The sequence below is a fragment of the Bos indicus genome, chromosome 3 (genome assembly GCF_029378745.1).
Source record: "Bos indicus isolate NIAB-ARS_2022 breed Sahiwal x Tharparkar chromosome 3, NIAB-ARS_B.indTharparkar_mat_pri_1.0, whole genome shotgun sequence".
NCBI classification, from domain to species: Eukaryota; Metazoa; Chordata; class Mammalia; order Artiodactyla; family Bovidae; genus Bos; species Bos indicus.
This window is the reverse complement of record NC_091762.1, coordinates 118,714,623-118,729,809: the sequence shown is the minus strand read 5'-3', so window position 1 is coordinate 118,729,809 and position 15,187 is coordinate 118,714,623. Positions and strand designations below refer to the sequence as shown.

The following is a 15,187-nucleotide window of genomic DNA, read 5'->3' as shown; positions in this document are numbered from 1 at the left end:
GCAGATTATCTTCTCTCTGGGTTGCCTTTTTGCTCTTCTGCTGGATCTCTTGACAGACTGAAGTTCTTCATTTGGATGCAGTATAATATGTCATTTTCTCTCCTCCACGGTTAATGCCTTACATTTTGAAATTATTGAATAGGTTTAAGAAATCTTTTCCTTAAAATTTTGTCTTCTAGGTGAGGCTTTCTAGTCTCACCTTTAACATGTACATCTGTGCTCCGTCTCACACTGATTTTCTTGTTGATGTGCTGTCCAGGTCATAGTTCATTTCTGTTTCCATAAAGATCCTAGTAACTCAAGCACTTTTTATTGAAAAGACCTGCCTATTTCCCTGTGGATTTGGAATGCAGCCTTTGCTATAACCATATTACTATGTGTCTGATGGGCTCAGTCTAGAATATTCTGCTCCTTGTTTTATTTATCTACGCTTTCACAATGTCTTAATTACATAGGTTTATAATGTGTGTGTTAGTCACTCAGTCTTGTCCAACTCTTTGCGACTACATGGACTATAACCCCGCAGACTCCTTTGGCCATAGAATTCTTCAGGCAAGAATATTGGGGTGGGTTGCCATTGCCTTCTCCTGTACAGGGTATATTCCTCCATTTGTTTACATCTGTGACTTGTCATTTGTTTCATGGACTTCCCTGTAGCTCAGGTGGTAAAGAATCTGCCTGCAATGCAGAAGACCTGGGTTTGATCCCTGGGTTGGGAAGATCCTCTGGAGAAGGGAATGACAACCCGCTCCAGTATTCTTGCCAAGAGAATCCCACGGACAGAGGACTTTGGCAGGTTACAGTCTGTGGGGTCACAAAGAGTTGGACATGACTGAGCGACTGACACTACTATAATGTTTCATAGTTTAAGTACAGAGCTCTTATATACATATTTTGGTAGATTTAGCCCTGGATATTTGCGGTTTTAGATGTTATTGTCAGTGGTACCTTTTTATTTTCTATGTGCTTGTTTCTGGAATGTAGGAGTGCAGTGGCTTTTGCGTGGCAGCCTTGTCATCTTGTTCAGCTCATGCAGCAGTGTTGACGGTTGTCAGTCCGTTACGTTGGGCTTTCTGTGTCTGCAGCACACGTCTATGAGCAGTGCCGTGTCTTGCCTTTCCCCTCCTGTGCCTTGCGTTTCTTTTTCTTGCCTCGTTGTGTGGGCGAGCAGTACCAGCGCGGTGCTGAGCGGATGTGGCGTGAGGGGACGCCCTGGCCTCCCTCATGCCGGGAATGGCCCTCGCTGTCCTTGGCTGATGACGTGTTTCCTTCGTCCTGCTTTGGGGCTGCAGGCCGTGGCTCTTGATTCTCTTCTTGGGCTCGCTGGCAGCGTGCTGTTTCTCCAGCAGCCTGGCAGGCTGAGGCCACGGTGGGGAAGAGCATCGACTGTGAGCTGCGGTGGTTGCCTGTCCATGTGACGGGATGCAGAGGACTGCAGAGAGTGGCAGAGCATGTCCTCTTTGTGGTCGCTTAATAAGATTTTATAAAGAATGTTCTCTTAAGGATTTATAGTTCCTGAGACTTTTACCCTTTGGAAAGTTTATGGCTTATTTTGTGAAATTAGGTCAACTGAAATTTCCAAGGGCCGCTGCAGGAGGGAAGAACTGTAGGTGATTCTTGATTCAAAGGGTTTGGTGAAGGAAATGTGAGCACACACAGGCAGTGGTGACGCGCTTGGTCTCATCTGTTTTGTGTGGAGCACAAATGAATAAAGAGGTGTCTTCATATAAATCCATGCACAGTGTCAGAGACGGCTTATTTGTGGATGATCGTTCCTGTGTTTGTAAAAGTGCTGGTGACTTAGAATTACATCTTCCTTGCTAGCGTTCACCTTCACAAATGTGGGCTTTAGTTTATATGACGAATCAGGAAAGAAGGAAAATATAAATGCAGCTGCTTTTATAGTCATCACATGTTCAACATTTGTCTAATATTTACCAGAAATATATAATTCAGTTAGAGCTGTACAGATCTAAATTTAAAATGTTATTCATGAATAGTTCTCACAAACCTTCAGTTCAGTTCAGTTCAGTCGTTCAGTCGTGTCCGACTCTTTGCGACCCCATGAATCGCAGCACGCCAGGCCTCCCTGTCCATCACCAACTCCCGGAGTTCACTCAAACTCACGTCCATCGAGTCAGTGATGCCATCCAGCCATCTCATCCTCTGTCGTCCCCTTCTCCTCCTGCCCCCAATCCCTCCCAGCATCAGAGTCTTTTCCAATGAGTCAACACTTCGCATGAGGTGGCCAAAGGACTGGAGTTTCAGCTTTAGCATCATTCCTTCCGAAGAAATCCCAGGGCTGATCTCCTTTAGGATGGACTGGTTGGATCTCCTTGCAGTCCAAGGGAATCTCAAGAGTCTTCTCCAACACCACAGTTCAAAAGCATCAATTCTTCAGTACTCAGCTTTCTTCACAGTCCAACTCTCACGTCCATACGTGACCACAGGAAAAACCACAGCCTTGACTAGATGGACCTTTGTTGGCAAAATAATGTCTCTGCTTTTGAATATGCTATCTAGGTCGGTCATAACTTTTCTTCCAGGGAGTAAGCATCTTTTAATTTCATGGCTGTAATCACCATCTGCAGTGATTTTGGAGCCCCCCAAAATAAAGTCTGACACTGTTTCCCCATCTATTTCCCCATGCCATGACCTTAGTTTTCTGTATGTTGAGCTTTAAGCCAACATTTTCACTCTCCTCTTTCACTTTCATCAAGAGACTCTTTAGTTCTTCACTTTTTGCCATAAGGGTGATGTCATCTGCATATCTGAGGTTTTTGATATTTCTCCCGGCAATCTTGGTTCCAGCTTGTGCTTCTTCCAGCCCAGCGTTTCTCATGATGTACTCTGCATAGAAGTTAAATAAGCAGGGTGACAATATACAGCCTTGATGCACTCCTTTTCCTATTTGGAGCCAGTCTGTTGTTCCGTGTCCAGTTCTAACTGTTGCTTCCTGACACACACAAACCTTAAACTCCTCTAACTTTTGAGATCTTAATACCAGGTGCTGCCTATGTGTGTTTTGTTTTGTTTTAGAAAAACAATAATCTACTGGTTAGTAAAGTGTCATCAGACATTTACATCAAGAGGAAAGGAACTATTTCACACTTGAATTTTATTTTGTGAAGAGGTTAAATTCCTAGTTAATTTTTACGTTGGGTTGTCCACCTGAAGCGATACTGATGCAGTGGGACAGGGGCAGAGGAGAAATGTGTTTACACCAGTGGGTCACAGTATTGGTGGGTTATCCTCTTAGACTGAATAGAAAAGACTTGCTCTCCTTGTGGGGTTGGGGTGGTTTGCTTCCTTTGTTAGGAGTTAATTTAGTTTTCAGCTGTAAAACAGTTTGCTCTTAACTTGTCATTTTCTCCTGTGCCCTGGTATCTTCATGACAGTGAGCGGGGTCCTCATGTGACCCAGGAACCCCGAGGGTTCACAGGCGCCTCAGTCACCCGCGGGGTCCTCATGTAACCTAGGGTCATACCGCTCAGAGAGGGCGGGAGACCGGTCCAGGGTCTTACCGCTCGCTGGGAGATGTGGGGCCAGACAGAGCTTAGCCCCCAGCTCCAGATGGCTGGGCGCTGTGCAGGGACAGACGAGTGCCTGCTGACTCCGTGGTACCTCCTGTAAGCGCAGAAGGCAGACACTAATCTGACGGGGGCACATCGGGGAGCGGGGGAGGCCCCAGCGGTGCTGCCTCTCGGGGGACCTGCCTCAGCCCCCTGAGTGTAACGCTCAGGCCCAGTCCTGCCCCCTCACAGCACCTCAGCTGGCCTCTGGGGAGTGAGCCCTCTCTCACTGGGTTCACTCTGGGGGGCTGCCAGTTGAGGCGCGCGGCCCCAGCCTGGCCAGGAGGCGTGCGTCAGGGCTGAGCCCTGAGGGCCCCCTGGGAGTCAGTCTCTCCGGCTGCTGGGGGCCGCCCCTTGCGTCCCGCCTCCAGACCTCCCCCTCCTGCGCTCTCCAGATCCTTCCGGGGGTCTTTGTTTGCCCAGATCGTTCAGGGGCCTTTTCTGTCGCCTGTGACCTTATCCCTGGCAGGTACACCTTCCTCCTCACAGGCCTGTGTTCTGGAACCTGGGTTCTTGCCTTGCTTTGCACTCTGGAGAGAAGGGCTCACCGTCCAGGCACCAGCGTTGGCCTCGCGGGTTCGAGAACTGGCTCCTCCGCCTCCTGGCTCCTGGTCCACAGTTCCAGACTCACTCCAGAGTCTATCCTCCAGTCCCAGTCCCCTGCCTTTCTCCCAGGGGAGCCAGGGGCCCTGGCGCAAGCTGCTCTGAGACGGGCGTAACCAGCACCGAGCAGGGGCTGACGTCCCTGGGCTGGCAGGGGCCGCTGATGGCCACAGCGGACCCCTGGCCCGGGGAGGTGCCCTCTGGAGGAGGAGGCGCATCTCCGTTCACACTGTCGCTCTGGCCTGTCCTGGCCCGGCCCCACGTCTCAGTACTGCTTCAGTGCCCTTCTGTTTCCCCCGAAATAGAGGGCGTGGTGTCATGCAGAGTGCACTGTTTGTAAGAGAACTGGATCCTGAACACACCAGATCAAAGAAAATGTCTCATGCAGTAATAGGGTTCCCTGGGTGCCCCCTGTCAAGACTGTGCAGCCACCTTTGGGCACTCCAGTGCATGTCGCGGGGTTTGCAGGGGAAGCCAGCCTGGCAGGGTGCCTGCCGACAGTCCCTGGGTCTGGGTGCTACAGACTTGTTATTACTACTGTGGTTACCTCGTGTAGGTTTGAATATTCTGTAAGACCAAAGCTTGCTTTCTTTAAGCAAGGGAAGTTCACAATAAAACCCTGTAAAATCTTAAATTTAAAACATCAATATGAACATGCGTGTGGTGTGTTTTTTTTTTTATATTTAAAAAGTTTGTATTTCTTACTCTTCATATGTCCAAAAAACAAACAGTTAAAACCAACCAGGATGTGGGAGAAACCAAAGTGAAATACACACAGTGGCAAATGAACCGAGTTCTAGCACAGGTATGTGAGCCTGTGCAGAAGAGCTGCCCGGGGTCACCGTGGGGCCTGGGGACTGTGTCCTGACCACACGCTGCGAGGCTGGAGGCAAGAACGGGCGTGAATTCTGAGTCTCGTCACGTGTGTGCCACGTGTGTGTGGGCCAGCTGTTCTGAAAGCACTTTATACTAGAGTTGTATCCTGGAGCTGAACAAGCAAGCAGATGCATTGTAATGAGTAAGAACCAGGTTTCTCATTGTTGGAGAAATCAGTGAAAATCGGGACAGGAGGAGACTAAACTTGGTCTGTGACATTGGGCTGGATCTGAGGTGTCAGTGTGAACTCATGATTTAACCAGTGTGCACAGCATGGGTGTGTGAGCTGGCATCCAGCGTCCCGTGTGCCGGCGGGTCCTACAGCAGCAGCTCCGGCAGTAACCCTGCAGCCCCGGCACCCAGCTCTTGCTGCCCACACGCAGTTCTCCAGAAAAGGGAGCCAGGACTCCCGGGAGAAGTGGTTGAGTCCCAGGCTGTGACAAGGGTATCTCGTGGAACTGGAAAGGAAGGAAGTGCTAAGAAAAGATAAAAGATGGGGATGGGGGCTTGTCAGAAAAACATAGGAGCTTCCAGTGGCCAAAGCTTGAACAACAAAGTAAATAATGATGGTTGTGATGACCACGCACGGAATAAAATAAAAATCCATAATTTCATAATGATGCAGATAGGTGATTGAACAGCAAAATGGGCACGTGACAGGCCCTCCTCTCAGAGGGATTCTGTAATCGATGCGTGCAGAAGGGAGGGGAGGTAAACATCACCCTTGGGCAGATAACCAGGACAGGAGGGTTCAGATGGGATGTGGTGGGTGTTGTAGCCATGAAGAAGCCCAGGGCACTGATTCTGGTCTTTCTCTCCTTGAGTGAGCTTTGATAGTTGGGGTCTTTTAGGGCATTTATTTATTTCATCCAAATTGTCAGATTTATTCACATAAAGTTGTTCCTCATCTCCCCTTATCATCCATTTAGCATCTGCATGGTCTGTGGTTCGTCCCCTCTTATTCTGGATTTTGTTGATTTGTTGCTTCTTTCTCTGATTTTTTCCTGGTCTGTTTAGCTAGGCTCAGATGGTAAAGAATCTGCCTGTAATGCAGGAGACCTGAGTTTGGTTCTTGGGTCAGGAGGATTCCGTGGAGAAGGGAATGGCTGCCCACTCTAGTACTCTCGCCTGGAGAATCCCATGGATATAGACGACCCTGGTGGGCTACAGCCCATGGGGTCACTAAGGGTCAGACACAACTGAGCAGCTTTACTATTGCAAAGAATCAGCATTTACTTTGATTGGTTTTTATATTTTGTTGATTTCTGCTTTTTGCTATTGTCTTTTTTCCTGCTTATTTTGGGTCTGATTTATCCTTTTTCTGGTTTCTTACAGTGAACCCTGAAGTCATTGACTTGAGACCTTCATCTCTGACACAGGTTTTCACTGCAATAAATGTCCCTTTCAGCATGATGTATTTTGATATGTTGTGTTTCATTTTTGTTCATTTCAAAATACTTCATAATTTCTGTTTTACTTTTTTCTTTGACCCATGAAGTGTATTCTTTAGTTTTGGTTTTAGATATCTGGTTTATTATATTTGTTATTTAGATATTTGGTTTTCCAGATATCTTTCTGTTACTGATTTCTAATTTAATTTCATTTTAGTCAGAGGACAGTCTTTCTATGTCTTGACTTGAGTGCTTTTAAACTTATTGAGACTGGTTGGATGGCCCCAAAGATGGTCCGTCTTGGTCAATAGCGTGTGTATTTGAAAAGAACATGGGGCATATGTCTTCTGCTATTGTTCGCAGTGTTCTATAAACGTCATTTTGATCAGGTTGGGTGATGGTATTGTCCACATCTTATATGCTTTTACTAATTTTCTGTCACTTGTTCTAACCACTGCCACGAGCAGGGTGCTGAAGTTTACAGCTACAGTTCTGTCCACTGTTCCTTACACAGACTTTCTCCCTTTACTGTCTTTTGCTTCATGTATGAAGCTCTGGAATCAGCTGCATACGTGTTTAGGAACATTATGTCCTTTTGGTGAGTTGACCCCTTGATTGTTATGAAATGACCTTCTTTGTCCCTGGTAATATTCTTCCTTAACATTTACCTTGTCTGAGTAGATGTTAGCCGTTACAGCTTTCTTTTGAGGAGTATTTGCATGCTGTATCTTTTTCCATCTTTTACTTTTAACCTATTTGTGTCTTTATAGATAAAACCTGTTCCTTGTAGGCAGCTCTAGCTGGGGCCACGCGTCTTGGGGAAGGTTTGTTTTACAGGGAAACGCGTGCCCTCTTCTCCCCCGTTTTCAGTCCTCCCCCACACAAGTCCTCTCGTACTCCGGAAGCAGGGTCTGGCTGTTTTATCCGCTCTGACAGCGTCTGCCCTTTAACTGGGGCGTTTAGGCCGTTTGGTCACTGACACCGTTTGGTTTAAAGCGGCCGTCTTGCTCTATGTCTCTGTCACTTTTCTGCTCTTTTCTCTCTTTTTCTGGCTTCATTTGGATTGAGCCTTTTTACGATTGTATTATATTTTCCTTATTGACTTGTTCGGTACTTGTTGACTAGTTGGTTGATCATTTTTAAGTGGGGTTTCAGATTTATGGTCTACATTTCAGCCGATCACGGTCTTATCTTCAAGGTTAGCCTGCTCATGTCTCGTGTAGTGACATGCAACAGTATACCTCTCTTCCCCCTCCTAGTCTTTGTGTTGTTTTTGACACAAGTTTCCTTAGCACGTATGATATAAACTTCTTAATACATTGTTATTTTTGCATTAAACTGTTCTCTTTAAAAGAGATTCAGCATCAGAGAAGAATCGTTTATATATACATGTACAGTTCTCATTTCTGAAACTCCTCTCTCCTTTCTGTGGATCTGTGTTTCCATCTGACATTGTTTTCCTTTTGCCTTTGAGATTTCTTTTAGTGCAGGTCTGCTGGTAAACATCTCTATTTCACCTTTGTTTTTGAAAGAGTTTTTTCGTGGGGTGTAGCATCCGAGGCAGGAAGTGTGTGTGTGTGTGTGTGTGAGTGTGTGTGTGCGTGTATGTGAGTGTGTGTGTGTGTGAATGTGTGCATGTGTGAGAGTGTGTGTGTGTGCATGTGTGTGTGTGTGAGTGTGTGTGTGAATGTGTGTGTGTGAGTGTGTGTGTGAGAGAGTGTGTGTGTGTGCGTGCACGTGTGCATGAGTGTCCCACGGAAAGGTGTTGCCCCATTGTCTTCTGGCTGGCATTCTTTCCACTGAGAAATCTGCTGTTCCTCTTATTTCTTTTTCTGTCTGTGATGTGACTTTTCCTTCCCAACTGCTTTTAGGACATTATCTTAAAATTGGTTTTAAGTAATTTGATTATGTTCTGGCCTGGTGTAATCTTCATAGCATGTTTGTGCTTGGAGTTTTTTGAACTTCTTGGATCAATGGGTTTTTGCAAGTGAAAGTGTTTATTGCTCAGTCACGTCTGACTCTTTGTGACTCTATGGACTGTTGCTTGCCAGGCCCTGTATCCATGGGATTTTGCAGGCAACAGTACTGGAGTGGGTAGCCATTCCCTTCTCCAGGGGATCTTTCTGACCCAGGGATCGAACGTGGGTCTACTTCATTGCAGGCAGATTCTTTACTGTTTGAGCCACAGGGAAGCCCTGTGGTTTATGGTTTTCGTCAAGTTTGGGAACTTCTAAGCCGCTGTCTCTTTGGGCATTCTCTGTGTCTACCCAGCGCTGCTGTGTGGACGCTCTCAGTCGCCTGGGCAGTTCATCAGGTGTGTGTCTCCTCAAGGGCCCCACGCCTGATGTCAGTGTCTGGAAACCACACAGATTTTGTCTTTTGTAGGTGCTTCGTGTGGGAAACTAAATCTGGTCTGTATTATTCTATTTTGACTAGAAGCAGACTTCTGATGTTTCCCAAGGAGGTTGTCAAAACCTTATTAGAAGCTCTTGGTTTGGAGTAGATGACGGCGTGTCGGTAGCTGGCATTTGGATGCTCCCCGTGTGCCGGGCCTGACATGCGGCTCCTCCTGTGCTGGCACCATCGTGTCGTCTTTTCACACCCCGTGGCGCTCACAGTGCAGTGTTCTCCGTCATCCCCATCTCTACAGGCGAGCCGCTGAGGCAGAGCGAGCTCAGGTCTCTTGCTTGCGGTCACGTCCATATTAAAGTGCTGTTTCTGAGCTTTGAGTCTGGGGCCCAGCGCACTGGTAGCCTTGGCTCTCCTGCTCGCGCTCTCAGCTGTGGGCCGGAAGTTTCTGGTTAGGACTCTGAGTCCTCTCAGAGACCCAGGGTGCAGAGTCTCCCGACAGGCTCGGTGTGGCTGAGGTCGGAGGACCCGGGCCAAATGAGGCATCCGGAGGTTCAGCTGAGAGCAGGGCGGGAGACCCTGCCCCGCTGCCTTCCCTGGACGCACAGAGTCTCTGTCGGTCCCTGTGCCACGTGGGGCTGCTCTCCAGACCCTCTGCCTCTCTGCCTCGTGGTGTTAGGAGCATCCAGCGGGAGCTGACCTGTGTGGGATGTGGTCTGGTTGCAGTGCAGGGGATTGTGAGATGGGGGAACCGTCAGCTTCACACAAGGCTGGCGAGGCTGGCGGGGAGCCCCTGGGGAAGGCCTGGGCACCCTGTGTCCTGGGCATTAGGGCTGGCACTGTGCCTCCCTTCCAACAGCTACGTTGCAGTCCTAACCCCCAGCACCTCAGAGTGGGACCCCGTATGGAGACAGGGTCCCTGCAGGTGTAACAGACGAAGTCGTGCTGAGGTCAGCTCCTCAGAGTGTGACCCCGTATGGAGACAGGGTCCCTGCAGGTGTAACACAGACGAAGTCGTGCTGAGGTCAGCACCTCAGAGTGTGACCCCGTATGGAGACAGGGTCCCTGCAGGTGTAACACAGACGAAGTCGTGCTGAGGTCAGCACCTCAGAGTGGGACCCCGCATGGAGACAGGGTCCCTGCAGGTGTAACACAGACGAAGTCGTGCTGAGGTCAGCTCCTCAGAGTGGGACCCCGCATGGAGACAGGGTCCCTGCAGGTGTAACACAGACGAAGTCGTGCTGAGGTCAGCTCCTCAGAGTGTGACCCCGTATGGAGACAGGGTCCCTGCAGGTGTAACACAGACGAAGTCGTGCTGAGGTCAGCACCTCAGAGTGTGACCCCGTATGGAGACAGGGTCCCTGCAGGTGTAACACAGACGAAGTCGTGCTGAGGTCAGCACCTCAGAGTGTGACCCCGCATGGAGACAGGGTCCCTGCAGGTGTAACACAGACGAAGTCGTGCTGAGGTCAGCTCCTCAGAGTGTGACCCCGTATGGAGACAGGGTCCCTGCAGGTGTAACACAGACGAAGTCGTGCTGAGGTCAGCTGAGCCTCTAATCCTGGGTGACTGTGTCCTGGAAAGTCAGCCAAGTGAAGGCAGACACACGAGAGATGAGGAAGGCAGGGTCTGGAGCCCTGCAGCTGCTGGCCCAGGGACCCCAAAGATGCCAGCAGTCCCCAGAGGTGGGAAGAGGCCAGGGCAGGTTTCCTGCAGCTTTGGAGGGAGGTCGGCCTCGCCAGCACCCGGACTTCAGATTTCTGGAAACTTCACGGCTTCTGACCGTGAACAATGCGTTTCTGTAGTTTTCACGCCACTCAGTCTGTGGTCCTTTGTTCCTGCGGCAGCAAGAAGCAAATCCACTGGGGTTGGGAAGGTTCTTTCACGTACATCCCGCCCTGGAACACGGCATGTTTTTGTGACTCAGAGTAGCTCGTGTCCTTCCTGTACCTGGTGGGGAATTGTTGGTGTGATGCAGACGTCGAGCTGGGTCTGACTTGGCTTTTCCTGCTTCAGCGATGCTTCTTAACTTCAAGGAACGGGGTGTCACCACTGAGGACCCTGGAAGGTGCCTTCACACGCCCTCCCCCTGCGCCACCAAGGCTCCTACTTCTTGCTCGTGTTGGCTGTGTGCTCTTTCTCGAAATTGGTTATTGCGTGGTTTTCTCCATCTTCATGCATTCTGTCCCTTGTTCCATGACCCAGAAGCTTCAGTTCTTCCTTTTAACCTCTCTCATCAAACTGTTGCCACCTTTTATAAAACTCTGCCTTTGCTGGACATCATATTTATCAGGAATTTTACATGTCTTTTTAAAAACTGATGATTTTAAAACTAGAGTTAGTATTGATTTTGTAGTATCCTAGTTATTAAACTGCAGTTTTTGAGAGTCTGCTCCAACCTTTTTTTTTCCCCATAAACCCTGGTATTTTTATGCAAGTTTTTGGAGCGTGAGTTTTTCCCAGAGTGTGTTATTGTATTATAGCAGAAGCTTCTTAATACAGAAGGAGCTTATACAGATAATAACTGTTGCAGCAGTCCTTCTGTGTCCCGTTCTGTCTGCATTTGGTTTGTCCCAGCCTCCCAGCCCTGTGCTAGCTGAGAGCTTGCTGACGCTGAGCACTTATCTTGGGTTCTGTGCATGTCAGCTGCCAGAGGGATGGCTCTGAGAAGTGTTTAGCCACTGTTACCGTGGACAGAGAAGGGGTAGGACCGGAGGTACACAGTCTTTGGGCAAAACTCAGATCTAGACCACAGTTATGTTCACTTGAGGATAAACAAACAGAAGTAAATCCCTACCACCGAGTGTCAAAAGGTATTCTGGCATGTGGTGGAAAGGCAACTCTCCTGAAAGCAGAAGAGAACAGTCATCAGAATCAGAAAAAAAGACATTTCAGAAGGCTTTGGCTAGAAATACACACAGAGCAGAGGCCATAAGGAGGGACTCAGCTGAGAGGAGAAGGTATTGGAGTGAGTCAATAAAGGAGATGGTTGAAGACAAAGAGCTTAAGGTTTAGTTAAAATCTGTATGAGAAGCCATAGGAATGAGGTGGAGATCATGGGAATTTGCAGCAGTGACATGGAGAACACTCGGGCAAGGGCACTTGGGGTGCAGAGTAAAGCATGAGGCACCAGTGCTGAGAAGCTAGATACGATGGGTTTTTGGTTCCCGCCAGATGGTGTGGGAAGTTATGAAGACACGAAAAACAGGTGTAGCAAAGCAGTCACCAAAACACGATCAAAGAGCATTTTCCTGAGCAGAAGAGAAGACCTGTGTGTACTGAAAGGTTCATGTTTGGAGCAAGATAAATGAAAAGAGATTCTTACCGTACATCTTCTGACAACATTTTTGAATTTCAAGATTAAAGTAACAACAAAATCCTGGCAGAATGTGGACAGAAGAAAGCATCAGAAATCAGCCCCCAGAGGTTCCCTGGAAAGGAAGTGCTGCCTGGCTGGTCAGAGGTTTTCTGTGTCTGACAGCGGGACGGCAGCCAAGGCCTTGAGAGAGAAATAGTTGTGATGCAAGACTTTTATACCCAGCCAAGTCGTGACTTTTGGGTGGAGGATACAGAGATTTGTTGTTGTTCAGTTGCTAAGTCGTGTCCAGCCGTTTGTGACCCCATGGACTGCATCATGCCAAGCTTCCTTGTCCTTCAGTATCTCCAGGAGTTTGCTCAAATTCATTTTCATTGAGTCGATGGTGCTATCCAACCATCTCATCCTCTGCTGCCCCCTTCTCCTTTTGCCTTCAGTCTTTCACAGCATGAGGGTCTTTTCCAATGAGTTGCCTTTTTGCATCACGTGGCCAAAGTATTGGAGCTTCAGCTTTAGCATCAGTCCTTCCAATGAATATTCAGGATTGACTGCCTTTCGGATTGACTAGTTTGATCTCCTTGCAGTCTGAGATTTGTAAGAGTTTGCAAAATATACCACCTACATTGCTTTCAAGACTGCGACGTTTCTTTCTGGTCAAGAGATGAATAAACATTCTGTTTATTTTTAAAGTTTTACTGAAGTACAGTTAATTTACAATGGGTGAATTTCTGCTGTACATCAGAGTGACTCAGTTATACCTAGACATGTCCCTCTTCATGCTCTTTCCCATTCTGATTTGTCACGGGGGTTGAATGTGGTTCCCTGTGCTATACGGCAGGGCCTTTTGTCTCCTTCCTGTGCATATTGATAGTCGGCATCCGCTCACCCAGGACTCCCGATTTGTGCCTCCCTCACGCCTCCTTCCCCAGTCGGCAGCCACAAGTCTGTTCTCTTTGTGAGTCTGTTTTTGTTATGCAGACATATTTGTGTCTTATTTTAGATTATGTAAGTGGTATTAGATGGCATTTGTCTTGTTCTTTCTGTCTTAACTTCATTTGGTACAATAACCTATAGGTTCATCCGTGTTACTGCAAGCGGTGTTGTTTTGCTTTGCTGTCTTTTACGGCTGAGTAATATTCCGTTGTATATGTGTACTATATCTCCTTCATCTATTCAAGAGAAGAATAAAAACTCTGAACGTGAGATAAGTCATTGTGTTTCCTGAGGAAGTAACCATGTATAGAATAATAATCGTAAAGATGCTGGTCAGTGATGTGTTATTGGGTACCACCTAAGCAGACACCTTTTGGGATTTAGTTCTTTACATGATAAATAGGTTAGAGGCCTTTGGTTATAAGCAATAGGGGGGGAAATCCTTGAACAGTTTAATCAGGAACAGGGATTTGTCACACTGTTGCAGGAACAGATAATAAGCCTTAGAGGAACCCTGGCCAGGGTCAGGATGAGGATTTTCATGAGTACTGTGTTCTCAGTTTATGTCTACATTCCAGCTGTAACACATGCTCATCACAGCAAGGACTTCAGAGAGCCCCAGGTGATGCTGCGTTGCAGGGCAGACGCTCAGCGGTGGGCGTGCGTGCCCCTGTTTCTGCGGGTTCCTCCATTAGTGACTGTGATCTGGGGAAGAGGCTGGACTTGGGAAGAGGATTGGTGTCCGTCAGGTGTCACCCTCCCGGGGTCTGGGGACGGGGCCTGTGATCTGACGGCCAGGGCTGTCAGAGCCGCCCGCGGTGGGGGAAGAGGCAGGCGGCTCCCAGCACAGCCTCAGAGCGGTGTTCCCAAGCGCGGATCCTGACGCTGGGGAGTTCCCAGCCATCATGCTGGCAGAGAGGGCAGGGTGCCCGGCTGTGGAGCCGGCAGTCTGTGCGGGGAAAGGTGACAGAGCCCAGCTGCAAGGACACGCGTCACAATGCTGCCCAGCGTCTCCCTGTGTGTCACGGCATTGGGATGGCGCTTTAGACACTTCCTGTGATGAGTGTGTTGTCCTCTTAAAATCAGAGCATAAGAATGCATCGAGGAAATGGTTATCATGAAGGTGGAGACCTGGGAAACTATTTCGGGCACAAATGAGCAAAGCTGAATTTAGACCGACTCTCAGATTGCCGCCGTGTAAGATAGAAATTTTGCTGGGGATATCACGAGAATGGAAAAATGTGTGTGGGGGGGATCGGGTGGGCTTCGAGTGATTTCTCTTTTAAAGTGTTTTCCGTCAATGGTTCTGAGCTTGCGCTACAGATACATTATTACACATATCCATATATATATATATATTTACTAACAGAACCTCAAGTACAGGAAGTCCCCCACCTATGAGCCTTAGAACTCTGACTCTTCAAAGATGCAAATGTGCGTTTACACGTCAAGTCACATAAGTTAGTTCACGTGTCTGACATCTGTAAGGTTGGGTACGTAGATGAACTCGGTTGGGCTTATGAACAAAGCAGACTTACGAATGGGCTCTCAGAAGGGAACTCGTTTGTATGTAAGGACTTCTGTAGTTTGTCGGACTAGAAACAGTGAATCCACGCGAGTGTTTTAGCAATCCACGGAAGGGGCGGGGAGGCACATACCTGACTGAGTCCTGGCTGCACTTGCTAACCGAAGCCGCCCCTTTCTCTGCCCGCACAGGTTGTCTTCTAAGAGCCCCTGGAGATCCCACCCGCCTCTGGATTTCTGGGCCCACGACGTGGTCAGCGAGACCAGGGTGCTTTGGTGGCTGTGGGCCGGCCCTGCCCGTTGCTGGACTTGTATGTGCCGCTCGGACTCTGGGCTCCTTGGACCTCTTGTTTACGTGGAAGTTTTGAGCCATTTTGAATCTTTTGAAGGAGAAGCCGCTGCTCGCAATGAGCTCGCAAAGCCATCCAGGTAAGCCGGACCCCGGGTCCTTGTGGCGGTTGGGTCCCGGGTCTGTCTCTGTGTTCATGATCACGAGCGCGGCTGGTTTAGGTCTGCCCCGTGGGCCGGGCAGCCGGCTCTCCATCTCAGCAGCAGAAAGACGAATGGGGCCTCTCAGGAGTCAGGGTCCAGGCTTGGCCCTGACCCGAGCGCTGACCTGAGCA

General features: G+C 48.6%; 1 protein-coding gene across 8 annotated transcripts in view; it reads left to right on the top strand.

Annotated features, from left to right (window-relative positions):
• HDAC4 (histone deacetylase 4) overlaps positions 1 to 15,187 on the top strand; it is a 298,724-nt gene that overhangs the window by 36,215 nt on the left and 247,322 nt on the right. For 7 of the 8 annotated variants that reach the window (XM_070787003.1, XM_070787004.1, XM_070787001.1 and 4 more), the window contains exon 2: positions 14,757 to 14,993. In XM_070787003.1, coding sequence (XP_070643104.1) covers positions 14,972 to 14,993 — 22 coding nt within the window. In that variant the 5' untranslated portion in view covers positions 14,757 to 14,971. Of the gene's footprint in view, positions 1 to 14,536; positions 14,611 to 14,756; positions 14,994 to 15,187 lie in introns of those variants that run through there. The other variant, XM_070787012.1, reaches the window with a different exon arrangement.